We start from the raw sequence: 26322 nt of genomic DNA, 5'->3' as shown, positions 1-26322 counted from the left end.
AATAGAGGCAAGGATAAGAGGTCTAAGGTCAGCCCAGGCAGCTTGAGACCATCTCCAAAAGGAAAAAAAAAAAAAGGCGGAGTAACCCTTTTTTCCCTGTGGTCTAATTATCTGAATCAAGTCTGAACTTTAATTTCCTTTCACTTAATCAGATTTTTTTTCTTTTAAAAACAGGGCCTTGGGTAGAGAGATGGTTCAGCAGTTAAGAGCCTGACTGCTCTTCCAGAGGCCCTGAGTTCAATTCCCAGCAACCACATGGTGGCTCAGAACCATCTGTAATGCAATTCAATGCCCAGTTCTGGTGAGAAGTGACAGTGTACTCACATAAAATAAATAAATAAATCTCTTCAAACAAACAACCCCCAGAACAGGGTCTCACCATATCCCTGGCTGCCCTAGAATTCACCCTGTATCCAAGGCTCACCTGGAACTCACAACAATCTGCCTGCCTCTGCCTCTGGATTGCTGGGATTAAAGGTGAGGTTACTGTCCCAAGAAAGATTTTTGGTTTTTGAGATTGGATCTCCTGAAGCCTAAGCTGGCCTCAAACTCCTAGTCTCCCTTGCTGCCTGTACCCACCAAGTGCTGGGATGTCAGCCATCCAACACCTCCATTTCTGGCAGAATTTTCATCGTGATGGTCTAATTTATATACAAAGACCTGTTTATATATGACTCTTGCTTTCTGGCCAACCAGGAACAGGGACCTGTGAGTGTCTCTCCTTTGCTGCAGCTATGGTGTGGCCAAAGTGGCTGGTGTTTACAGTCGGTAGTTAGGGAACAGGAATGAAATAAACAAGGAACTGGACTTGAGAGCACAGACATGCTTGGCTCCTGGCCTGCCTTGGTCCCAGCCTGTAAGTAGGTGAAGGAATAGAAGCACAGGAGTGCACAACAAATGGCTGGAATCTCTGAGATCTCACTGCAACTCAGTGATGTTTGCAGCAAGGATTCCCACCTCTCAGCCCAGCCCAGAAACAGTCCTAATTCCCCCACCAGCATTCCAAAGAAACAAGATACACCACAGCATTCTGCTCTGGGAGAAGGCGGGCCACCGGGGACTCGAGATAGAGAAACAGCTCTAAGTAACTTGGGTTTGGGTATCTTTCCCAGTCCCCAGGGGCTGGACACAGCTGGTAATGCTTGGTGATGAGGTGGGAGGTCCCAGTTCCTGCCATTAGGCAGCTCGGTGTCAGGAGCCTAGTTGGGAACACACACACACACACACCACACAGGGTGAGGTGATGTGGAGACCCTACAAGAACCAAGGCAAGAGTGGAGGGAATCATTGCTTTCAAAGAAAGCTAGAGGAAACCCATGGTTTTGATGCCCTACCTTCCCGGAGTCGCCCCACCCCCCACCCCCGTCACTCCCCAACACACATTGCTGGCAATCCCAAAACTCACCTTGCTGGGAAAGAGGGGCTGAACAGAGGAGCTCCGCCCTCTCTGGCCTGGGGTCGGGACAGTGGGAGGGGGCGGGTGTCCAGACCCTTTGATGCTGTGTGTGGGCGTGTGGGAGACCCTCCCGATGTATGTCTATCATGCGCGTGCCCAGGCTAGGATAGACCGCTGCTGCTCTGGTGAATTGCCAAGCTGGAGGAGGAGGAGGGATAGAGAAAGGGGACTCCCCGGCTCCTCCCACCCACTCGTGAGTTTGAATGAGCGAGAGGGGGAGGGGCCACAGCGGGTAGGGGTTTTTATGCCCACCACCGCTCCGGGCTCCACGGATGGGGAACACCCCCAAATCTGCAGATCTTTATCGTTTCAGAAAGCCCCCTTTCTAACAGCTCCGGAAAAGCTGGGAAGGGACCCTTCCCAAGCCAAATGGAAAGCACTCTTCTTCCACCTGACCCCACCGCAAAATGCATCCCTTAATCTAAAATAATCCTGGCCCCAGGATGCATCGTGAGTTTCTAAAACCTGTATCAAAACATTGAGAGGGATGTGCGACCCTGAGTACCTCAAACTCAAAACAATGGACTCCTTCAAGCCCCAGCCGAAATTGAGAGGTTAAGGGGAGCTGGAAGAGGCTGTGGGCACCAGCCCCAGATAGTGAGGACCAGGAAAGCCGTGTCCAGTGCTTTCGGGGGTCCCCCTGGGGGCAGGGCTGCCAACGCTGTCGCTGCTTAAACATCAGCGACACCCAGAGGCGAAAAAAGGAGACATTTTTTAGGTGATGGATTCTGGACGAAGAGGGCTGCAGGAGTGGGAGTGGCGCGTGGTGGTGTTAGAGTATGAACTCCCCAGACTGTGTTAATCACCATCTGCTTCTGATCCTCACTCAAGGACGGGTCTGTAACATCTGGCACTACCAACCCTGGAGTTGAAACACTTCTTTCAACCCTAGAGCAGGGTTAAGTCAAGGGGCACTTCAAGCCTCAGTCTCCACTCCACTTGCCACTAAGAATAAAGACGTGAGTACAACACCTGGGATCATCATTGTGGAAGAAGTCAACTGACTCCCAGAAGTTGTTTTCTGACTTCAGAATGTGCACTTATAGAACTCGCCATCTTCCCCATAAATAAATAAATCTAATATTTGTTTTGAGATACCGTCTCTCTACAGCTCTGGCTATCCTGGTACTCACTAGGTAGACCAAACTGGCTGCCTCCACTTCCCAAGTGCTGGAATTAAAGGAATGTGCCACCACCGCCGACCGATGAGTGGAATTTCTTTTTTAAGTACCGGAGCTGATGAGATGGCTCAGCGGGTAAAGGTGCTGTCTACCAAAGCTGGACGACTAAAGTTTGATCCAAAGGGACCTCGAGGTAAAGAGGAGAACTAACTCCAGTAAATGATCTTAAGACCTTCACATGTGTACCCTGGTATTTGTACCTAACACACACACACACACACACACACACACACACACACACACACACAGAGACTTCTTTTTTTAAAGGACTGGGGCCAGGGAGACGGCTTAGTTGATAAAGGTACTTACTACCAAGTCTGATGACCCACATGGTGGAACAAAACTGACTTCACCAAGTTGTTTTGATGTTCACAGGTGTACAAACACACACAAAATTAATAAAATGTAATTTAAAAAACCTACATATTTAGCTGAACATAGTGGTGCATGCCTTTAATCCTAGCACTCAGGGGGCAGAGGCAGGTAGATCTTTGAGTTTGAGGCCAGCCTGGTGTACAGAGCAAGTCCAGGACACCTGGTTACACTGAGAATCCATCTCAGGGAGAAAAATTCCAAACAAAAAAACCCCTCCAACTTATTTATTTTTTATTTTACGTGTATTGTGTCTGCATATATACCTGTGTGAGAGTGTCAGATCTCCTGGAGCTGGAGTTACAGACAGATATGAGTTGCTATATGGATACTGGAAATTGAACCAGAGTCCTTTGAAAAAGCAGCCAGTGCTCTTAACTGTTGAGCCATCACTTCAGCACCTAAGATGTAATTTAATTAAATATTTATTTGTTTATTTATTTATTTAGCTAGCCAGGTGGTCCTGCTGTATGCCTTTAGTCCCAGCACTTAATCTTCGGAGAATGAGGCAGTCACAGCTCTGAGTTCAAGGCTATTCTCCTCTATAGAGTGAGTTTGAGGAAAGTCAAGGCTACATAGAGTAACTCTGTCTCAAAACAAACAAACAAACAAACAAATAAATATTTTTTTAAAAATTAAGGGCAGGGCTGGAGAGATGGCTCAGTGGTTAAGAGCACCGACAGCTCTTCCAGAGGTCCTGAGTTCAAATCCCAGCAACCACATGGTGGCTCACAACCATCTGGAATGGGATCTGATGCCCTCTTCTGGTGTGTCTGAAGGCAGCTACAGTGTACTTATATAAATAAATAAATCTTTAAAAAAAAATTAAGGGCAGGTCTGGTGTAGTGGTGCACACCTTTAACCCCAGCATTGGGAAGCAGAAGTAGAAAGATCTGTTCATTTGAAGACAGCCTGGTCTACATAGTGAATTCCAGGACAGCCGGAGCTATACAGTGAGACCCTGTCTGGGGAAAAAAACTATTTAAGGGCAAACATCATTAAAAAAAACTATGCGTATTAATATTTTGCCTGCAAGTATATCTGTGTACCACATGCATGCTCGGTGTGGGTGAAGGCCAGAAGGGGGCGCAATATACCCTGAGATGGACTTACCAGATAGGTACGAGCCGCCATGTAGGTGAGGGAGGACCAGCCAGTTCTCCAAACCATTGAGCCATTTCTCCAGGCTCAATTTTGACTTATTTTTTTTTTAGAATGTTTGTTTGTGTAACAACCCTTACGGTCCTAGAAATCACTCTGTAGACCAGGCTGGCCTGGATCCGCCAGATTGCGTCCCCACTGCCCAGCCAATTTTGACTTTTTGACAGTCTCAATATGTACCCTGGCTGGACTAGAACTTGTAGAGAGCCACCTGTTTTCGCCCCTAGCATACTTGGATTACCGTGGGCCACCACGCCCAACAAGACTAACCTTTTGTCTCTAAAGGATGTTCAGTCTGGTTTCGGCGGGAACTTCCAGAAGGCCGCACCACGTACTCCTGGCCCTTTAAAGATGACCTCCGGTTGCCAATGCCGCCGACTCCCGTTGCTAAGGACGAACGTCATGCGCCGACGCTGGGGCGGGGCCGTCGTGCGCGGCGCCCTGGGCGGAAGCGGAAGGGGCGGGGCGGGGCGAGCGGACTCTCTAGCCCTTGTGGGTCCCTGTTCAGCGCCCGGCCGTGTGGAGACCCGGGAGCCAGTCCGGGCCTCCGAGGCGAAGATGGTGGACTACAGCGTTTGGGATCACATCGAGGTGTCGGACGATGAGGACGAGACGCACCCCAACATAGACACGGCCAGCCTGTTCCGCTGGCGGCACCAGGTGGGGCTGTGCGCGCTCATCCCCTTCCCCCCACTCCCGGGACCCCCCGCTCTAGAGTTCTGACCTCTTAGCCAGGCCGCCTGGCGTGGGGGGCGGGGGAGACCTCAGTTCTTGACATCCAGAGCCTCCTGTTCCACAATCTAGACTTTCCCCCTTTCTTTTCTTTCTTCTTTTTTTAAAAACAAAATCTCACTGGGTAGTCTTGCCTGGCCTGGAACTTGCTATATAGAAGAGGCTGGTTTCTAACTCACGGAGATCCTCTTGCCTCTGCCTTCCCAGTGCTGAGGTTAAAGACATGTGCCATCATGCTGGGCTGGACCTTTTAATCCCAGGACTCCTGGATTCTTCATTCTAATTCTTCATCTGTATCTCCGGGCTTTCTCTCTGTGCTGTGGATCTCTTCTGTTTGTACGTTTACTTATTGTGTGTGTGTTCTTGTGTGCACGTGGCACAGCATGCAAAGGAAGATTACAGGATAACTTGCAGAAGTTGGGCCTCTCTTTTCACTTCGTTGGAACTGGGTGTGGAACTCAGGTCACCCCGAGTTGCCACAAGCACCTGTACACTGAGTCATTTTATCAGCTCTTAATACTCTTTAGTCAGAGTCTAGACCCCACCCCACCTCCGAAGCTGACCCATGTGTGTAGGGTCCCCATCATCCTTTGTGGAACCTTTTGTTCTCAGAATTCTTCCTCAGAGTCTGGACCCAGGTTTTGTTAGGTGATCTCATATCCCAGCCATGCACCCACTTCTGATTGCACATCTCCGTTCTGCCTCTCCCCACCCCCTAGAGTCTGGATCCATAAAACTTCGTTCTGATTGTGGCATCTACTTCCCAGGATCTTAGGCACGAATTTCCATTAAGGCCCAGAGACAACCCCCCGAACCCCCAACCCCCTAACTTCCAAACTAAATGAGGGCTGTGCCCTGCTCTTAATTTAATGGTCAATCTTAGTTTGCAGCTGGGATTCCCAGTCCAGGATCGATTTCCCTGGGTTATAGACCAGAGCTACACTTGGGACTTCAGTGTTAGAGCCCCCTTAGCCTCTCTATTTGACCCCCAGCTCCACTCTTGCCCATCATCCAATTCTAGTGGCTTTCCTTATTTTCACCTCCTGTAGATTCTTATTTCCCCTTACTCCAGGAAACCCCACCCACTTAACTTCCGGTCAGAACCTCTGCTCCTAGTAGTATAGTAAGTAGACCCCCATTCTGCCCACATTGGCTCCTGTATGATTTGTAGCCATCATTGAATACTCACCAAACCGGATGGTGATGACACATACTTTTAATCCCAGCTCTCAGGAAGCAGAGGCAGGCGGGCCTGTGAATTCAAGGCCAGCCTGGTCTACAGAGAGTTCCAGCACAGCTAAATAGGGGTACTCTGTTTGGAGGCATGGAGTCCAGTGGCAGGATAGGACAGAGAAAGAAAGTGGGGGAGGGGAGAAAAGGGGGAAAGGAGAAGGAAAAGACAGCTCACCCAATCCCAACCCAGAAAACCAAACCCTTCCTGTCCTACCTGCCCTTCCTCTCCAGTTTCATTGGCCTCTCGAGGGTTCATATCATTCTATTTAACTCTGCACCTCCTGGATCTTGTTCCAACATTACCTTACTTTCTGAGCATTGTAGCACACCTGTAAACTCAGGTCTTAGGAGGTGGAGGTAGAAGGATCTGGAATTCAGAGTTAATCCTTGCTATAGGGCAAATTCTAGGCTATCCTGGACTACGTGAGACCCTGTCTCAAAAACCAAATGGGCTGGAATTCAGTTGTAAGCATTGCCTTGGGCTCCATCTGGCTTAAAAGCTAGCCATGGTGGGGCAGGCCCGTAGTCTCAGCACTGAGAAGATAGAAGCAGGAGGCTCAGAAGTTCAAAGTCATCAGCCACATAGTAAGTATGAGGCTGGCACGGGCTCAGGGAATCCTGTCGATCACTAGGCAGATAAAATAAAGTCCTACACAGTTTTAAATCTGCCCATAACAGATGCCTTAGACTGAGACCGTCAGATCCCCAAGTGTGAGCAAGCCATGCTCTTCCGCCTCTCTTGTGCCAGCATTGCCTGCAGGCCCATAGTGTACTACCTAGATGTAAGGGTGGTCTGAAGATGTAGTTGAGTGGTAGAGCACTCTCTAGCATGCAGGAGGTCCTGGGTTCCATCTCTAGCACAGCAGTAAAGAGACAGTGGCCTAACCTGCCCCCCAAATTAAAGCATCTGTACCCACATACCTGTGTGTCTTTACTCTGTCTAGGTTACATTGTATTTGTGTATGTTCATGCTCATGTATGTGTAAATGTGCCACGCTACCCTGTCACAGTCAGAGGATAACTTGCTGGAATCCGTTCTCTCCACCCACGTGGGCTCGGGATCAAACTCAGGCCGTCAGGGTTGGTAGCAGGCCTTCACCCACTGAGCTCTCTCATCAGCCCTGTGCTTGTTACACTCCCAGGCTGCTGGCAGGTACTCTGCAGTTAGCATTCCACCTTCCTGAGGAAAGCTTCTCCTCTTTACTCCTCGAAAGTCCTTCCCTATCCTCCCCAAATCCAGCAGTCAGCTCTAGTCCCACCTACACACCTATTCCTTCCAGTTTCCTGGGAAGACCGCCTGGCAGGCAGCAGTGCAGACCAGTACCTCACATAGCATTGTGTTAGGAAGCACTGAAGAGCCGCGCACAGCTGGAGAATGGTTATTCTAGGGAACACCTATTTCTGTTTATGAAGAGGTTTGGCTTCCTCCTGGGTGGGAGGGAGGCCTCCTGTGTACTGGTGCAGACCTCGCTTCCTGTCTTGCTGCCATACCTGTAATACTGAGGAGAGAAGTGGGGCCTTCTGCCCTAGCCCACCCCAGAGACAGGCAGGCTCTGGTGTACATTCTAACTGTACCATGTTCCGTGTCCATCTGTGAGGGGCTGGCTTCATAAGTTCTGAGTACAGAGACTTGACAGCTCATATTTCAGGTCTGTGGCCTTGCTGTGCTCTGACTTGGAGGGCTCTGGCTGGCTGCTCTGGGCCTCAGGTCTTCTTGAGAATGGGAGTAGAACCCAGGTGCTCTATACAGTTGCTCTGTATAGTTTCCCAGTATTTAACTGATTCCCTTGAGGAACAGTTCTGTCTCCACTGCTTAGGTGCCTTGTGGTTTGAAGACGGATGTGACAGTGCATGTCTATCATCCCAGCACTTGGGAGGGAGGCAGAAGAATCAGGAACTCAGAGCTACCCTTTGCTACATAGCAAGTAGCGGCCAGCCTGGGCTACACGAGCACCTATGTAAAAATCACACAATCACCAAGCCTGATGACATACCTGCGTTTGATTCTTGGTAGTCACATGGTAGAAAGAGAGAAGTGACAACTACAGGGTGTCCTCTGACCTCCACATCCACACTCTGGCACACATCTGTGCCTGCCACCGTGCACAAAATAAATTAAAATTTGAAATTAGCCAAGCAGTAGTGGCATACACCTTTGATCCCAGCACTGGGGAGCTGTGGTGAATCTGTGAGTTCGAGGCCAGCCTGGTCTACAGAGCGAATTCCAGGTCAGCTAGGGCTTCACAGAGAAACACTATTTCAAAAAATACAAAAATAAATTAATAAAAATAAAAATTAAAAAAACTGGCTTGGCCTGGTGTCACAGGCTTGTGTTCCAGCTCCTGGGGATGCTGTGGCAGGTCACAAGTTCAAGGCCAGCCTCAGCAACGAAAGGAAACACCAGGTCAAACTATGAAATATAAAGGGGTGTGTGCAGCTTGGTAGCAGGCCACTTGTGGAGCAAGTGTGTGGCACTGGGTTCAGTCCTGGGTAGGATCCTATGAGGAAAGAAAGATGGGAAGGTTTGGGAAGTGGGCAAGCAAGCACTGTGTGGTATCAGAAGTCTGAGAACCTTAGTGTCCCCTCTGTGAGGGACGCCAGGCCAGGCTGCTGTCACCAACACCATAGTCCCTGTTTTTAGCTTCAGCTTCCCTGGCATCTACTCAGAGGACACTAGGGAGAGTGGTGGCGGTCCTCCAGAAGCCAGCAGCTTGGCAAGTTCCTGCTCTTTGGAGCCAGTGAGTGCTGACCTTAGAGCCCCTAGGACAGGCCAGGGCTGCTGCATCTAAGGACTTGTCCTGTATGCACACGAGGGGGTTCACATGCAGAGGACACAGGGGGAAACAGGTGCCCTGCTTCCCCAACTCTGCTCATTCTCTTGAGTCAGGGTCTCTCACTGATCCTGGAGCTAGGCTGGGGGCCAACAGGTCCCAGTCATCCTCCTGTCCCCGCTCCCTACAGTACTGGGGTTATAGGCAACACAGTCTGTTTTTGAGTGATAAGTCTCATGTTTTCACAAGCACTCCTCCTTGTCTTCCCTGGGAGCCATGCCTGCTAACACAGTCCCACTGTACATTCCCTGTACAGTCTACCCTCCAGTGCTCCTTACTGTAATTGTCTTAGGTAGGGTCTTATTGCTGTGAACAGGCACCATAACCAATGCAAGTTTTATAAAGGACAACATTTAATTTTTGGGGCTGGCGTACAGGTTCAGAGGTTCAGTCCATTATCATCTTGGTGGGACCATGGCAGCATCACAGCATCCAGCCAGGCATGGTGCTAGAGGATCTAAGTTCTACATCTTCACCCCAAGGAAGCCAGGAATGACTGAGCATCCTCAGGCAGCTAGGAGGAGGGCCTCCAAGCCCACCCCCACAGTGACACACTTCTTCCAACAAGGCCACACCTTTTAATAGTGCCACTCCCAGGGGCCAAGCATATGCTTGATTTTTTTCTTTTCACTAATTGTGTTTGTGCTATAGATGTGTTTTTACACATGTACCCAGAATGCATGTGTGGAGGACAGCTCGAAAGAGTCAGGTCTCTCTTTCTATCATGTAGTTCTCAGGTATCAAACCCAGGTCATCAGGCTTGACTGCACATTCCTGCTGAACCCTTTCGTCCCAGTGCTTTGATTTTTCTCCCCATATGCAAGCACTCATGTGTGTTGGTTCTACTTTTCACTCGTGGTACACTGTTCAGTAAATGTCACCAGAGGCAGATGAACTTACACATGTGAAATCTCAGTACTGGGAAGGCTAAGGAGGATCATCTGCGTCTAGGAGCTAAGGCTAGGCTGCACCACATGCAAGAGCCTGTCTCTGAATGAGTGGATGAGTGGATGACGTCGTGACACAGTGGACACAGTAAAGCTGTGGAGTACTCAGTAATGTGCCCGTCTGGTCGCATAGACCTAGCATCCTGGCCAGCCATGAATTGGATTTGCGAGAGCAGAGACCCCTAGACTACAGAGTGGGTTCTGATCTAGCCTGGGCAACTTCGAGGGACTGTTTTAAAGTGACTAGTGAGAAGCTAGTCATGGTGGTGCTTACCTGCCACCAGAGCCCTAGGGAGAAGGATGTAGGCACTTCACCACAGGTTTAAAGCCAACATCAGCTACACGGTGGATTCCAGGCTACATAGCAAGACTATTTCAAAACAACAGCAAAATAGGGCCAGCTAAAGGACTCAGCAGGTAAAGACACCCAACCTACTCCCAAGCCCGAGGGTCTGAGTTCAATCTCTGGAACTGGGCAATGTCCTCTGCTCTCCACATGCTATGCTATGATGTTATGATGTATGTGTGTGAGCACATATACACACATACATGTTAGAAGCATTAATAAAATGGCTTGGGACATAGTACTTGACCCTAATACTACAAAATAAATACACACACTCACACACATATAACAACTTTGTAATGCATGGTTTGTTTGTTTTTCTGCTGGGCTTGGTGGCACACATCTTTAATCTCAGCAGGAGGCAAAGGCAAGCGTTCAAGTCCAGCCTAGGACAGACAGAGCTACACAGAGAAACCCGCTTAAATGCTTTGGTGAATTTAATCTCCGTGTGTGTGCGTGTGTGTGCGTGTGTGTGTGTGTGTTATGTACCACAAATTAATCTCTGTGTGTGTGTGTGTGTTATGTACCACAATTTAATCTGTGTGTGTGTGTGTGTGTGTGTGTGTGTGTGTGTTATGCATGCGTGTGGTGTGGTGTGTACCACAATGCACTTGTGGAGGTCAGAGGACAACTTTGGTGAATTGCTTCTCTTTCCACTCAGGTCCTCAGGCTTGGCAGCCAGTATCTTTACTTTCTGAACCATCTCACTGGCCCTGAAATTGGTTTCATTTCATTACCTGTGTATCTCATCTTTTGAGATAGGGTCTCACTGTGCAGACGAGGATGGCCCTGCAGATCCTTCTGCCTCCATCTGCCATTGTTGGCATTAAAGCCATTTGCTACCATGCCTAGCCTTAGATTTTATTTCAAGACAGGTTTCGCTGAGTTGCCTAGGCTGGCTTGGTACAGACTCAGTCTTCCTGCCTCAGCCTCCCAGAATGCTTGGTTACCGGGGTGCTCCACCGTGACCACTTAGGGCTTTCTTTGGTTTTGCTTGTAGTGCTGGCGAAGCAACCCAAGATGTTTCAGGATGGTAAGCAGGGGCCAGCAAGATGGCTTAGTGGGTAAAGGCACTTGCCACCAAGCCTGACAACCTAAGTTCAATCCCTAGTGCACACGCGGTGGAACTGCTGCCCATGGTCCTCTGACCTTCGCATGTGGCTGGGTTTTATTGTTGTGCGTTTGTTTCCAAAATTAAAGTGAACAAGGTGTCTGTTGCTTAGTTGCTCCCATCACACAGTCAGTTACTGTTGCCCTATCTTGGACCTGCACTTGAGAGGCAGAAGGATCAGGAGTTCAGGTTCCTTCTCTGCTACATAGAGACAGTTTCCTTAGTTAAATCTAGTCTTAAAAATACAGAAACGTGGGGACTGGAGACATGGCTCAGTGGTTAAGAGCACTGACTGCTCTTCCAGAGGTCCTGAGTTCAATTCCCAGCACCCACATGGTGGCTCACAACCATCTGAAATGGGATCTGACATACATAAAATAAATAAATCATTTTAAAAAAAATACAGAAACGTGGCAGCAGAGCACCAGCAGGGAGGCAGCACATGGCAGTTTGTACTGCAGTAAGGACCATGGGTGTAACCTGACCCAGGTGTGTCTGGTCCCTGTAGTAGCAGGGTAGCAGTTTGGAGGCCAGGGGTTGGACATCAGTACATGCATCTCCTGGGGTCAAGTCCAGTACAGAGATTGAAGCCTGGGGCCATTGCTGGGCCAATACGAAGGAACAAAGTTGTTCTTCCCCTCCCCCAACCCAAAGTTTCTCTGTCATCCCTTTTCCTAGAACTCACATTGTAAATCAGGCTGGCCTCGAACTCGAGGCCAACTCTGCCTCCCAAGTGCTGGGACTAAGGGTGAGCACCACCATGCCCAGCTCCTAAAGTCTTTCTTTTTTTTTTTTTTTTCTCCTTTTTCTTCTTTTTTCTTTTTTTCGGAGCTGGGGACTGAACCCAGGGCCTTGCGCTTGCTAGGCAAGCGCTCTACCCCTGAGCTAAACCCCCAACCCCTCCTAAAGTCTTTCTAAGTGACCGGCTGCTAACTGTCCCTGCCTGCAGGCCCGGGTGGAACGCATGGAACAGTTTCAGAAGGAGAAAGAAGAACTGGACCGGGGCTGCCGGGAATGCAAGCGCAAGGTAGCCGAGTGCCAGCGCAAGCTGAAGGAACTGGAAGTGGCTGAGGGCGGTGGCCAGGTGGAGCTTGAGAGGCTTCGAGCGGAGGCACAGCAGCTGCGCAAGGAGGAGCGAAGCTGGGAGCAGAAGCTGGAGGACATGCGCAAAAAGGAGAAGAACATGCCCTGGAATGTGGACACACTCAGCAAAGATGGCTTCAGCAAGGTGGGACACCGGCAAGAGCGCTATGGAGTACGGTCAGACTGACTGGGGTAGTTGGGTGGTGGAGGCTAGACATGCCTGTAAAGACCCTAGGTCCACCCCTGTCTCCCCATCCCAGTAAACCAGGAAAAGAATTCTGACATTGAGAGCCAGGCAAAGCATGGGGAGGGGTGTGAGGGCAGGGGATGGACGGACGGTCAGACAGACAGTCAGACAATTTGAGCTTGGGATTGGCTAGTGGAGGCCAACGAAGCCCATCCGTACCCTCTGATCTGCCCGAAGGCCCGCGGCCATGCCTCCGCCACCTTGATGCACTTAGCGACGCCACCGCCTCCGATGTGGACAGGATGGGCGCGGCGGCCACGGCCCCCAAACCCCAGGCGCACCCCTGCCTTGCCCCAGCCCACTTGCCCTCTCGCCCTGTCACAGAGCATGGTCAATACCAAGCCTGAGAAGGCAGAGGAAGACTCAGAGGAGGCAAGGGAGCAGAAACACAAGACCTTCGTTGAAAAATACGAGAAACAGATCAAACATTTCGGTAAGCTGCACAAAGGCTCCATTAGGAGTCAAGGCCAGGGAAGGCTTCCAACAGCCTCTGCAACGTCTTCTTCCCAACATCCTTCCCTGCAGGCATGCTCCACCGCTGGGATGACAGCCAGAAGTACCTGTCAGACAATGTCCACCTGGTGTGCGAGGAGACAGCCAACTACCTGGTTATCTGGTGCATTGACCTGGAAGTCGAGGAGGTAAGTACAGCCTTGCCCGGCTGCGCAGACTCCCCGACCCTGGCGCCGGCTGACCGACACCCTGCCTCTCTGTCCTGCAGAAGTGTGCCCTGATGGAGCAGGTGGCTCACCAGACCATGGTCATGCAGTTCATCCTGGAGTTGGCCAAGAGTCTGAAGGTCGACCCCCGGGCCTGCTTCCGGCAGTTTTTCACCAAGATCAAGGTAATGATTCCTGTACCACCAGGTCTACAGTGTGTGTGACTAGGGACCCGAGGTCAGTCTTTATGAGCAGCACTTGAGGTGGTCTGGGGATAACAGTGGCCAAATGTAGCCATATTTGTTTTTTCTCAAATCTATAAGAATTGTATGGATCTATGATGTGTGTATATGTGTGGTATATATATATGTGGACGTATGTCTCTTACATATATGTGTATGTATGTATGATGTATATGTGGACCCATATGATCAGGGGACAGCATTGTGTGGTTGATTCTCTTTACCTTTATGTGGGTTCCTGTGCTCAGACAAGCTGTTAGGCTTACAAGCAAAGCACTTTCACCCACTGAACCACCTTGCTGACCCTATTTGAGGATTTCTATTTATTTACTTTTAATATTTAAGTAATTTTATTATATATTATAATGTAAATTATTGCAAAACATTATATAATTCAATGTTTAATTTTTTTTGGGTTCTTTTTTTTCGGAGCTGGGGACCAAACTCAGGGCCTTGCGCTTCCTAGGCAAGCGCTCTACCACTGAGCTAAATCCCCAACCCCTCAATGTTTAATTTTTTAATTTTTTAGCCTCATTTTTTTTTCTTTTTCTTTTTTCGGAGATGGGGACCGAACCCAGGGCCTTGCGCCTGCTAGGCAAGCGCTCTACCACTGAGCTAAATCCCCAACCTTTTTTTTTTTTTTTTTTTAATAGATAAATATTTAATTTTTGGTTGCTGTGTGTGTGCCTGAGTGAGTTTATTTGCACCATGTACATGCAAGTATCTTCAGAGGCTAGAAGAGGGTGTTAGATCCCTGGAGCTGGAGTTACTGGTGTTTGCAAGCTGTCATGTGGATAATGGGTACCGAACTTGGTTCCTCTGAAGGAATGGGGATGCTGAGAGCAGGGCAGTGTAGAACAGTTGAGAACTGGGGTGTCTCTAAGACCTTGTTGGAGTACACTGAAGATGTGGTACCTGCCAGTGCTTGTGAGCTGAGCCAGGAGACTGGCCATTAGCAGATGGGCCCACAAGCTTGTAGAATGGGCACTGAATACAGGAGACAAAGGCCAAGCCTTGAGGTACCCATGGTGGAGTTCAGGAAAAGCTTCAGGGAGCCTCCAAGAGCTGCTGCAGGGGCCTCGCCCCCTAAGCACCTGGCTGTCAACCATGTAGTGAATACACCCGTCCTCTTCCACAGACTGCTGACCAGCAGTACATGGAGGGCTTCAAGTATGAACTGGAGGCCTTTAAGGAGCGTGTGCGGGGCCGCGCCAAGCTGCGAATAGAGAAGGCCATGAAGGAGTACGAGGAGGAGGAGCGCAAGAAGAGGCTAGGCCCTGGTGGCCTGGACCCTGTGGAGGTCTACGAATCTCTGCCTGAGGTGTGGCTCTCCAGGGCCCAGTAGGGAGGAGGGTGATGTGTGGGCATTGCTGCTCCTCTGCCCCGCCCCCCCTTAATTGCCCCCCATCCCAAGCCCAGGCCCTCACCCTGGCCTCTCTGTACCCAGGAGCTGCAGAAGTGCTTTGATGTGAAGGATGTACAGATGCTGCAAGACGCCATCAGCAAGATGGATCCTACTGTGAGTCCCCAGTCTCTGTAGCGGACAGCAGAGTAGGGAGTTCATCCCTGTCATCTCCAGAGACTAAGACAGGGTTGTAAGTTCAAGGCCAGGCTTAGTTGAGATGAGCCAGAGCAACTCAACGAAACTGTCTGAGAATGACAAGGACAGGGTGTCACTCAGTGGCAGCTATGTGTGTGGCTGTGGTTCTAAAAACGAAAGATAGTGTCCCTCCTGAGCCTCTCTAAGGAAAGGGAGGTCCAGCGCTCCAAAAGCAGCAGCATGAGGAGTGAAACTTGAGCTTCTCTTCTTTTCTTTTTGTCTTTCTTTTATTCTTCCTTTTTGGTGACTGGGAATATAACCCAACGCTTCAAGCTTAGCTGCTAAGCCACGTCTGTACCCCTCACTGGGGGATTCTAGGCAGGGCCTCTCATCACTGCCATGCATCCAACTCAGGTTTGAATTTTAACAAACTTGATTTGTTGCCAATTCTGTCACCAGCTTCTCCTTTAGCCACAGTAGTAGAGACTCTACGACCTCCCGTGGGAATGCACATCTGGAAGGGAGTCTGCAAAGCCCAGTGGGCAGCTCACCACTTAACCTTTATGGAGTGACCGTAATTGAAATGCTGTCCCTAAACTTTTTTTTGCATCACTTATGATTGATTTTCTGCTATAAACTCAGAGTCACTGTGACCAGACACTATATGGCAGACACTGTGTGGCCCTTAAGAAAAGTTTGCTGGGTAGGACAGGCTGCAGTGCAGAGCTGCACCCTGGTCTGCATGCAGGATGCTGTGTTCAGTCACCAGCAGAGACTAAACCCAGTAGAGGTGTACACACCTACAGGGATCGGAATGAGTTCAAGGTCATTGTCTACTAACATGGTGAGGCCTGGCATACAGTGAGGCCAGTCACCAAGCCCCAGATGAAGGCCTGAAGAGTCATTAAGAGCATGGGCTGCTCTTCCAACCCAGGTTCAATTCTAGGATCTGACACACACACACACACACACACACACACACACACACACACACACACATGCATACACTGGCAGCCAGAACACCAGTTTGCTTAAAATTTTTTTAATTTATTGCCCCCTTCCCTTCTTTTTTCTGAGATAGGATCTCACTTTGTAAACTAGGCTCACAGATAGACCTGCCTCTGTTCCCTGATACCCTCAGGATATCCTGATTGTTACTTTGGTGCTGGAATATAATCTCTGGGTCTCATGATTTGAGGGGATGTACTCAACTGCTGAACCAGAACTGTCACCACCCCTTGTGTGTGTGTGTGTGTGTGTGTGTGTGTGTGTGTGTGTGTGTTTTGAGACAGAGACTCATGTAGCCCAAGCTGACGATGACCTTGAACTCCTGACCCTCCTGCCTCTACTTCCTAAGTGGTGGGATCACAAGTGTGTACCACCATATCTGCTTCTCTGGTGCTGAAATGGAAGAGTCTCAGAACCTTAGGCGAGCTTCACTGCTGAATCACACACCAGTTCTTTAGACAGCTGAGGGTAGAAGGGGGCTGAGCAGCCTTGAAGGAGGCGTAGGGACTGTGGGGCACCATGGCGCTGGCACAGCCTCACCTGCTGTCCTTTCTCCACAGGATGCCAAGTATCACATGCAGCGTTGCATCGATTCTGGCCTCTGGGTCCCCAACTCCAAGTCTGGTGAGGCCAAGGAGGGGGAGGAGGCGGGCCCCGGGGACCCATTGCTGGAAGCCGTCCCCAAAGCGGGCAACGAGAAAGACATCAGTGCGTGACCCTTCTCCAGAAAAGGAAACCCAGCCACCATGTCCCTAGCTCCCGACTTCTTCACTTCTGCTGCTCCTCACGTCCTGGCCCATGGCCTGCCCCATGTCCCCTCTCCTCCGGCCTGTCCCCAGCACTCATCAGATTCTCTGCTTCGGGTTGAGGGGCTCTGCTGTCTGCAGCCCCCCCACCCCCATCAGCGTTATGCCAAAGTCCTGGGGGTCTGGGGAGGGGCAGCAGCTGCCAGGTTGGTCCACCGGGTTGGGGATACACATGTCCCCATCTGGGCAGGGTCTGTCCCTATGGGTCTATGGTCACTGTTTCTCTTCTGTCTAGCTTTCTGTCCTGCAACTGGCAACAATGTCCAATAAACAGTTCCAGGTGCTGGAAGCCACTGGCTCAGTGCTGTTTGAGGCAGAGGGTGAACCTAGGTGGGGAGAACCAGAGTGCTAACAGCCATGCCCTTGCCCTGTCCTTCACTGTTCAGAAGTCCTAGGCCTTCTGTGTCTCTCCAACTCCTTGTCTATCTCAGCCTCTCCCAGTTCTTTTCCTCCCTCAGCCCCAGCACTCCATGGAGACAAGAGGACAGATAGGAGTTTGAGGGTAGCCTAGGCTACATGAGAAATATGCAGCCTTTCACACTGGACTTTGCCACTGCTAGGGGAACATACTATTCTAAAATTTAATTTGTATGTGTGTGTGCGTGGATGCCCTTGTGTGTTTTCTGTGTACCTTTGGCTGTCTGAGAACACAATATATAGCCCAGGCTGGCCTCAAACTCAAAGATCTGCCTGCCTCTATGACCTGTCCTGAGTGTTGGGATCAAAAGCACTCCTGGCTTAAGATTTAATTTTTGTGTATGAGTATTCTATATGTGCATCTAGTACATGCAGAGGCTAGAGTCTTGTAGAATTGTAGTTACAGATGACTCTAAGTCCACCATGTGGCTCCCTGGAGTGAAATCGGTGTCCTCTGCAACACGGAGCCTTTTCTCCAGTCCTGAGGATTCTACTGTTGGAAAGAGTACCATGGGGCTCTGGCTACAGTTCAGTAACAAAGCTTGGTTTAACCTGCGGTTTTTGTTCTAGCAGTGTTTAAAAAAAAAAAAAAATCTGAACTTAGGAAAATGAAAACAGAAGGGTCATATGCTCAAGGCCAGGCTGACCAGTGAGCTCCTTTGTCAGTGAAAATGAATTAAGTGACCTGGGACTTTGGCCCAGTCTACAGAGTGCTTGCCTAGCATTCAGGAAGCTCTGGCTTCTAGCCCTACCCTGCATAAACTGCCTGTGGTGGCCATATCTGCAAATCCCAGGCCCCAAGGTAGAGACTCGGGAGTTAAAGCTGGTGGACTGAGAAGGTGGCTCTGTGTAAACGCTCTTGCTGCAGAGGCCTTGAGAAGACCTCAGTTCAGATACCAGCACAGCACCGACGAGAAATGCTGGACGCGGCCACACCTGCTTCTGTAACTGCGATGCTGTTGGAGATTGAGACTGCATCCCTGGGGCTTCATGGCTGCTGGTCTTGTTTCAGATTGCCTGAGTGACCGTGACCAGGGATAACCTGAAGCATGGTTGGTAGAGCAGGGCATTCAGCACCCTCTGGAGTCCACCAGTCCACCCAGGCATTTGTACACATGTGCCTAATGGCACACACAAAGTACATGGTTGTCCAGGCTATGTGAGATAAAGTAAATTTTACATGATCTGCTGAGGCGGCTCGGCCACGAAGGGCACTTGCCACCAAGCTTAGCGGTTTGAATTCCCAGGACATGCTACATGGTGTCCGGAGAGAACCAACAGCACACTGACCTCAGCTCCACACAGGTGTGCATGCCACCCAAGAGTGTGACCTAAAAGATAACAAGCAGATGAATAAACATGAAAAATGGTGCCGTGAGCTGCCTCAGCTGAAATGACCCAAAGCACGAGTTTCCAGATGTCCAACCCTTCATCCTCCTCTAGGGCACATCGCCCTCTGGGACCTGCTTCACACTCAGCACCCAGCTCAGCCTTTGGGAGACAGCAACCAGCTGATCTCTGAATCTGAGGCAAGCTTAGTCTGCATGGTGACTTGGAGGCAAGTTGGACTACACAGTGAGATCCTATCTCAGAACAACAGAATAAAAAACCATTTTAGCCAGCTCCAGAGCACCGCCTTCTAGACAAGCTCCTGGGACCTTGTCTTTCACACCTAACCGCCCAGACTGCCTCACTGATGGGGTATTAATCACCTTCTGTGGACTTTGGGCAATGTCAGCCACTGTGAGCCTTTCCTTTCCCTCCTGAGACCCCCACAGTACTGGGAAAGGGTCCTGGAGCACACAAAGGCCCACAGAAAAAGATTGGCAGATTGGCCAGAATGCCCTTGTGTCCGAGTGTCTGTCCACCAGGGGTCAGGAGTGAGCCACAAATCTATGTCCCCAGTGTTCTCTAGTTAAAAGGTCTGTTAACTCAGTTCCAGGTGATCCAAAGGGGGGTCGTGCGTGCGTGGGTGTGGGTGCGGGTGCACTGGAGCACGCATGGGCATGCACACACGTGTGTGTATAGCATTATAAGGTTGTGAGTTACTTTGAAAGACTGGCTTGGGTTATATCTTTACTCATTGTATCATCCTAGGAGAGATGAGGAGTACATGCCTATAATCCCAGCACTTGGGAGACTGAGGCACAAGTCTGGACGGAGTTCAAGACTAGCCTGGGTTATCTTGTCACAATGTGCTTTGTTTTGGTTTTGGTTTTTTTTTTTTTTTCATAACAAAGTAGTTCTACAAATAGGTCTAAAATTTTTATTGACGTATTTGTTGTGGGAACATTGAAAAGCAGCCTGGGTTTCTCTTATCCCCGTGTGAGAACTGGAGTGAGAAGTCAGTGTTGATGCCAGGCAAGTGCCTTTACCTGCTGAGCCATCTCAGTAACTCATTATAGAGGGACTCCCATCAGTTACTGTGGCTAGTCAGGAAGCCTCTGGTGGCTTCCTGTCCCCATCTTCCTAGGCTCCTTGCACAGTGGTGGGCATTAAGCGGGCTCCTTGCACGGAAGCGCCAGCACTTTGCTGACTTGGTTCTTTTTTTTTTACTAATTCAGTTGATAGTCACACTTTACAGACAGGTAAAACACAGTAAAGTTAAGGGAGGCATGTCCCAGCAGCAGAGTGGGGTCTTGAATGTGGGCTGTCTGTTGGCACCCTGCTGCTGTAGTATTTCCTTTCTCTGCCATGGTTGACACAGTTTCTGGAGAATACGGCTTCACACACATGTACAGCAGAACAAGGAACCATTTTTGAACGTCAGAAAATCACCTTGAAGCCCTCAGGAGAGAGGGGCCTGACTGTTCCCTGACCTCTCCCATTCAAAAAACTTTGTTTTAAATTCTTTATCATGGCTTTTCCCAGGCCTGATTGGAACTTAAGGGAATCCCCCCATGTTAGAAACGTACCTTAACTGTCTGGGTTTCCCCTCTTAGTGTGGAAAGTCCCTGTTGGGGAAACCCCTTGGGCATCCCTACTGAGTTCTGGCCAGGTTTACTCTGCAGAAGTTCTACAAGAGCTGGGTCAGAGGAGCAAACACAGACCTTTCCAGTAGGCTCCGGAAGCTGCTTTTCTGCACTGTTGAGTGAGGGTTGTTGGTCCTGCTATGAATGACCTGAAGACTGGGGCTGGCACTCACATCTGTAATTCCAACATCTGGAAAGCTGAGACAGCAGGAGTTGGAGGTCAGCCCAGGCTAAAGTGAACTTCACAGACCCTGCCCCCAAAACAATGTAAAAACAAAATCAAACAGAAATAGAGGAGGAGATGGGAGGGAGGAAGGGAAGGCAGCCAACCAGCCCAGAGGAAGCTCAGTCTACAAAGTGATCTATAGAGGAAGTGAGGTTTGAGCTTCAGAACCTCCATGGAAGCCAGATGGGGTGCTCCATACTCCTTAGCCAGTGTAGGGAAAACAGCCAGCCATTGGAGCCTATCGGTCAGCTTGTCTATCCAAGCAGAATGTTCCGGGCCAGTGAGACCTGTCTCAAACCAAAAACAAAACAAACCGACAAAAACAAGGTGGGGGGGCAATTAAGGAATGACAGTTGTGGTTTTTACCCTGGCCTCCACAACTGTACATGCATGTGCATAAATACCACACACAAACAATAAGTCAGAGGATCTCTGTTCGAGGCTGGGCTGCTCTACAAAATGAGTTCCAGGACAGCCAGAGCTCCAGAGAGAAACCCTGTCTTGAAAAAGCAAAAAAAGAAAAAACAAGGAAAAGCCGAACCTCTGGAGAACGCCAAACACTGGCTGGTGACTCCGCGTCCCCCAGGGCAGGTGAACTATGTTTGTTATTGCTGTGATTATCATGGCCATCATCGTTATGAGTCACCCAGGCCTCCTGCAGCCTCAGAGCCCCAGAGTCACTTCCATCAGAGCCGGCTCTTGAATTTCGCACACTCCGCTTCCTGCTATTGAACTCCTGTGGCCTGGGCGGTGACAAAGGAGGAGACTGCCTTAGTTAACTTTTATTGCTGTGAAGGGACAAGGCCATTTATAAAAGAACACATTTATTGGGGATCAGAGTTCCAGAGTTGGAGTCCTTTATCATGGTGGGAACATGGCAGCAGGCAGGCAGGCAGGCAGGCAGGCAGCAGGCAGCAGGCAGGCAGGCAGGCAGGCAGGCAGGCAGGCAGCAGGCAGGCAGGCAGGCAGGCTTGCCAGTGGAGCAATAGCTAAGAGCTTACATCCTGAAACACAAGCAGGAGGTCATAGAAAGGAGAACTAACTGGGAGTGTCGTGGTCTTTTGAAGTCTCAAATCCACCCACCTTCAGTGACCTCCTCCTCCAACAAGGCCACACCTCCTAACCCTTTCCAAACAGAATTGCCAACTGGAGACCAGATTCAAATATGACTATGGGGGCCACTCTCATTCAAACCACCACAGAGGGTCAGGCAGGGAGACACAGCTGGCCCCTCGGAAAACAGAAAGACAGCAACCTAGGCCTCCAGCTCAGACTACTTGGTGTCTACCCACTGGGCACTGGTGGGTCTGACATGCTAGACCAGGAAAGAGTTATCAGTACAGGTCCTCAATGAATCTTGCAGTGGCCAGAACTTGGTGATGTACTCATCTAGTGTATACAGTGCCCCAGGTCCCATCCCTGGCACTCACGAACCTGGTGTCATCAACACTTGCTCAGTCCCATCCTCATCCATGTACATACATGTGCACGAATACACAGAGCCATATTTTATCATCCCAGCAGGAGTGGAGGAAGGATTATCGAGTTCAAGGTCATCCTCAGCTATATAGAGAAATCAAGGACAAACTGGACTGCATAAGCACCTGTCTCAGAAAAGAAGAAAGAAGCCAGGTGGTCGCGGTACATGCCTTCGATCCCAGCATTCAGGAGGCAGAAGCAAGCGGATCTCTGAGTTTGAGGCCATTCTCATCTACAGAGTGAATTCCAGGACAGCCAGGGCTGCACAGAGAAGCCCTGTCATGGAAAAAAAATGAAGAGGAGGAGGATGTGGGGGATGGAGATGGCTGCTCTTGCAGAGGACTTGGATTTGCTTCTCAGACTCACATGGTAGACACCCATCCGTAACTCCAATGCCCTCTTCTGGCCTTCATGGACACCAGGCATACATGTGCTGTGCAGAAACACCAACAGGCTACATTTCCATATCTACAAGTATAAAAAAAAACAAACCTAAAAGCAAGGAGGAAGTGAGCAGAGCACAGACTGCAGAGCTCTGGTTCAAGATTCAATCTCAAGCATCCCAGATGAAGAGAGAAAGGGTTGGTAAGGGTCCCAAGGTAGAAGGAAAGAAAACACGGTTCAGGGGCAGAGCTGACAGGAAGCTCTAAGCTTGACTGTCTTAGTCTAAAGTCTGGCTTCTCATTTCTTGTGGTTTGAGGAGGTCACCCCTAGCCCTGGGCGTTTGACTTTGTGGTTCCCAGTTGGTGTAGCTGTTTGGGGAGGTGTGGAAGATGTGACCTTGCAGGAGGAAGTGCATCACTGGGAGTAGGCTTTGAGAGTTGAGGCTCATGACATTCCTGGCTTGCTCTGTTTCCTGCTTGTGGTTGCAGATATTATCTCACAGGTCTTCCATGCCCCGGACTTTCTGCTATACTTCATGCCATTGTGGCGATGGATTCTTATCCCTCTGAAACCCTAAGCCCCAAATAAACTTCCCTTCTGTAAGTTGCCTTGGCCATGGTGTTTTATCACAGCAATAGAAAAACTAAGACATGTACATTGATGTTTTGGCTATCGGTATGTCTGAGTGAGGATGCGCAAATCCTCCAGAACTGGAGTTACATTTGTGAGCTGCCATGTGGGTGCTGGGAACTGAATCCTGATCATCTGGAAGAGCAGCCAGTGCTTTTAACCACTAAGCCATCTCTCTAGCCCAATAACAATTTTTTAAAAGCCATATAATCTTGTTATGTCAATAGGTATTATAAGTAGACATTTTGGGGCTGGAGAGATGGCTCAGCGGTTAAGAGCACTGACTGCTCTTCCAGAGGTCCTGAGTTCATTCCCCAGCAACCACATGGTGGCTCACAACCATCTGTAATGGGATCCGATGCCCTCTTCTGGTGTGTCTGAAGACAGCGACAGTGTACTCATATACATAAGATAAATAAATAAATCTTAAAACAGAAAAAAGTAGCCATTTTGTTTCCTTTGCCAGGGAGTTTCTTAGGATCTAACACTCTCACTTTGTTGAGGAAAAGGGGTGATGCTCTCTGCTCTGTAACTACTTTCTAGTGAAAATCGGACGCCCTGTCACAGCCCAGGAAGGCTGGACTATTAGCCAGAGTAGGGGAGGAAATTAGGACAGTAAGGCACTCACCAGAAGCATATGGTTTGCTGACCCAACTGAAGAGACTTCTGGGCTGGCTCACATCAGTAAGTCCAGGGCTTTCTGGTTTTGTAGGACTGCTTGGGTCTGATACAGTGCAGATCATCTCTGGAGCAGTTTGCAATCTACTTCTGATCGTGTCCACCAGCCAAGTGGAACCATGTCAATATAGATACAGGCTAGGGACAAAAGTTAATGAAGTTAAAAGAAACATATATTTGGAGTGCCTCAGGAATGGACAACAGGCAGGGCAGCCTAGGCTGTGGATTGGCCAGAGTACTTATCTGGTCTCTGCAGTTGACCTGTAGGAGGTGGACCCAAGTCTCGTGATTTTCTTGACAGTCAGGCTTACATAATCACAGTTTATATCTGCATTGAAATCCATTTTGTAGAGAAAACAGCCAACAAGAATCTGTAAACAGCTGGAGTAGGCTTAGGCCTTTGAGCCATAGCAAAAGCTATGGCTTTGCGGTAAAAAGTGTAAACTTTCTCCTCCAGGATGCATAGGTCGGACATAGATGGTTTTAGCATGATGAGAAATATCCCTATGTTTATATTTAAGAGACAACCAGGGGAAATATAAAATCCTGACAGATAACAGTAGTCAAGCCTTAGTAGCTTATCAGAACTCTACTGACGAAAGTTAAAACTCTGAACTTCTGGAATCTTAGTATAAGAACAACAACATAAAATAACTTTTAATTATCTTTTTCAGGTTTTGTTTATTTGGGGTGTTTTTGTTTTTGTTTTTGTTTTGAGACAGTTTCTCTGTGCAGCCCTGGCTGTCCCGGACTCATTCTGTAGATCAGGCTGGCCTTGAATTCAGACATCAGCCTGCTTTGCCTCCTGAGTGCTGGGACTAAAGGTGTGCTTCACCACTGCCTAGCTGTATTTATACCGTGTAAGTCATCTTTTTAAATCCTCATAACTGATTTCAACTTCTATATCCTCAGAGGTTTATAATTTGAATTAATTTTAGGTTTTTTATAATTCATATAAACAGGCTAGATAGAGAGGTGGCTCAGAGGTTAAGAGCACTGACTGCTCTTCCAGAGGTCCTGAGTTCAAATCCTAGCAACCACATGGTGGCTCACAACCGTCTGTAATGGGATCTGATGCCCTCTTGTGGTGTGTCTGAAGTCAGTGACTGTGTACTAATATATAATAAATAAATCTTTAAAAAAATAATTCATATAAACTTTAAATTCTTATCCAGTTATTTATTGTTAAACATATGTAAGTGGCTGATTACTGCGTCCACGCCTTGCAAAGCAAATTCCTTTAAATTGTTAATAAAGGTTACATATGAAACCGTTTAATATGAAGTGTATGAGGCAGGTAAACCTGTCTGTGAGTTTGCCTTGTTCATCAGGCGACCTAGTTGCTCCGGAGAAGTAAGGCCTGGTTTTTATATGTGAAATGCATTGATCAAGCTGTTAAACCAGCAGTTTAGCGGCTGCTAAAATGACATCTACAGTTAGCTATCAACACCATCAGGGATCTGGGGAGGGTAAATTACAGCAGGAGGGTGCAGTCCAAATGACTTACGTATCAATCAAATTAACAGAGACTTACCCACTACCTAGATGGGTGTCCTGGGGTCCTGTGGTCTCAATGGCCTTGTTGGGGACAGTGGTCACAGGTCAGCTGTCACATGGGAAGGGCAGCAGCATATCTTCAGTGGCTCTGCACAGAACAGCATAAGCTTTGGACCATCAGACCAGGTTTGAGCAGTTTTCTCGTGGAGGAGGAACATGGAACCGTTGTCCACACTTTGATGTAGGCAGAGCAAGACAGTCAACTGCACATGTTCTGATTTTAAATAAACTACTTGATTTTAGTTATTTGTTTTAGGTTTAACCTTGAAAACACAGAGGAAGCTAAATAAAACTTGTCCTTGGGGCTGGAGAGATGGCTCAGTGGTTAGGAGCACTGACTGCTCTTCCTGAGGTCCTGAGTTCAAATCCCAGCACCCACATGGTGGGTCACAATCTTCTGGTGTGCCTGAAGACAGCGACAGTGTACTCACATACATAAAATAAATAAATAGATAAATAAATAAATCTTAAAAATGTATAATAAAAAAGCTTGTCCTTGTAAATGACTTATATTCATAGAGAACTTCATTTAAAATGAAAGGAAGCTGGTTTACCAAAGCATCTTAAGCTTTTTTTTTCCCCCTGATTTTCTTTTATGAGATGCATGTGGCCAAGACTAGCCTTGAATTACTAATCCCCTTCCTTTACCTACCTTCTGGATGCTGAGATTACAGACATGTATCACAATAACTGGATTTTTTTTTTTAAAGAACTACATCTCAGCTAGGCAGTGATGGTGCATGCCTTTAATCTTAGCACTTGGGAGGCAGAGGCAGCTGACTGAGTTCAAGGCCAGCCTGGTCTACTGAGTGAGTTCCAGGGCAGTCAGGGATACACAGAGAAAACCTGTCTTGAGAAACCAAACAATAAAAAAAAAAGAGGGGGGTTGCAACCCCCTAAGAACAACAATACCAACCAATCAGAGCTCCCAGGGACTAAACCACCATCCAAAGAGTACACATGAACAGACCCATGGCTCCAGCTGCATATGTAGCAGAGGATGGCCTTGTTGGTCACCAATGGG

General features: G+C 48.8%; 2 protein-coding genes across 8 annotated transcripts in view; one reads left to right on the top strand and one right to left on the bottom strand.

Annotated features, from left to right (window-relative positions):
• The window catches only part of Pde4a (phosphodiesterase 4A), a 62759-nt gene extending 58197 nt beyond the window's left edge, over nt 1–4562 (bottom strand). For 3 of the 7 annotated variants that reach the window (XM_087560577.1, XM_087560576.1, XM_087560584.1), the window contains exon 1: nt 4441–4543. The gene's annotated coding sequence lies outside the window, so the exon portion shown is untranslated. 7 annotated transcript variants of the gene reach the window in all.
• Nucleotides 4563–4618: 56 nt separating this feature from the next.
• On the top strand, nt 4619–17242 carry Cdc37 (cell division cycle 37, HSP90 cochaperone). Its single transcript, NM_053743.2, is given in 8 exon segments — nt 4619–4830; nt 12320–12598; nt 13025–13133; nt 13226–13341; nt 13422–13544; nt 14740–14922; nt 15049–15120; nt 16710–17242. Coding segments are annotated over 8 exon segments (1140 nt in total). The 5' UTR covers nt 4619–4728; the 3' UTR covers nt 16866–17242.
• The last annotated feature ends 9080 nt before the right edge of the window (nt 17243–26322 follow it).

The sequence above is a fragment of the Rattus norvegicus genome, chromosome 8 (assembly GCF_021556685.1).
Source record: "Rattus norvegicus strain SHRSP/BbbUtx chromosome 8, alternate assembly SHRSP_T2T, whole genome shotgun sequence".
Classification (NCBI taxonomy): domain Eukaryota; kingdom Metazoa; phylum Chordata; class Mammalia; order Rodentia; family Muridae; genus Rattus; species Rattus norvegicus.
This window is presented reverse-complemented; position numbering and strand designations above follow the sequence as displayed.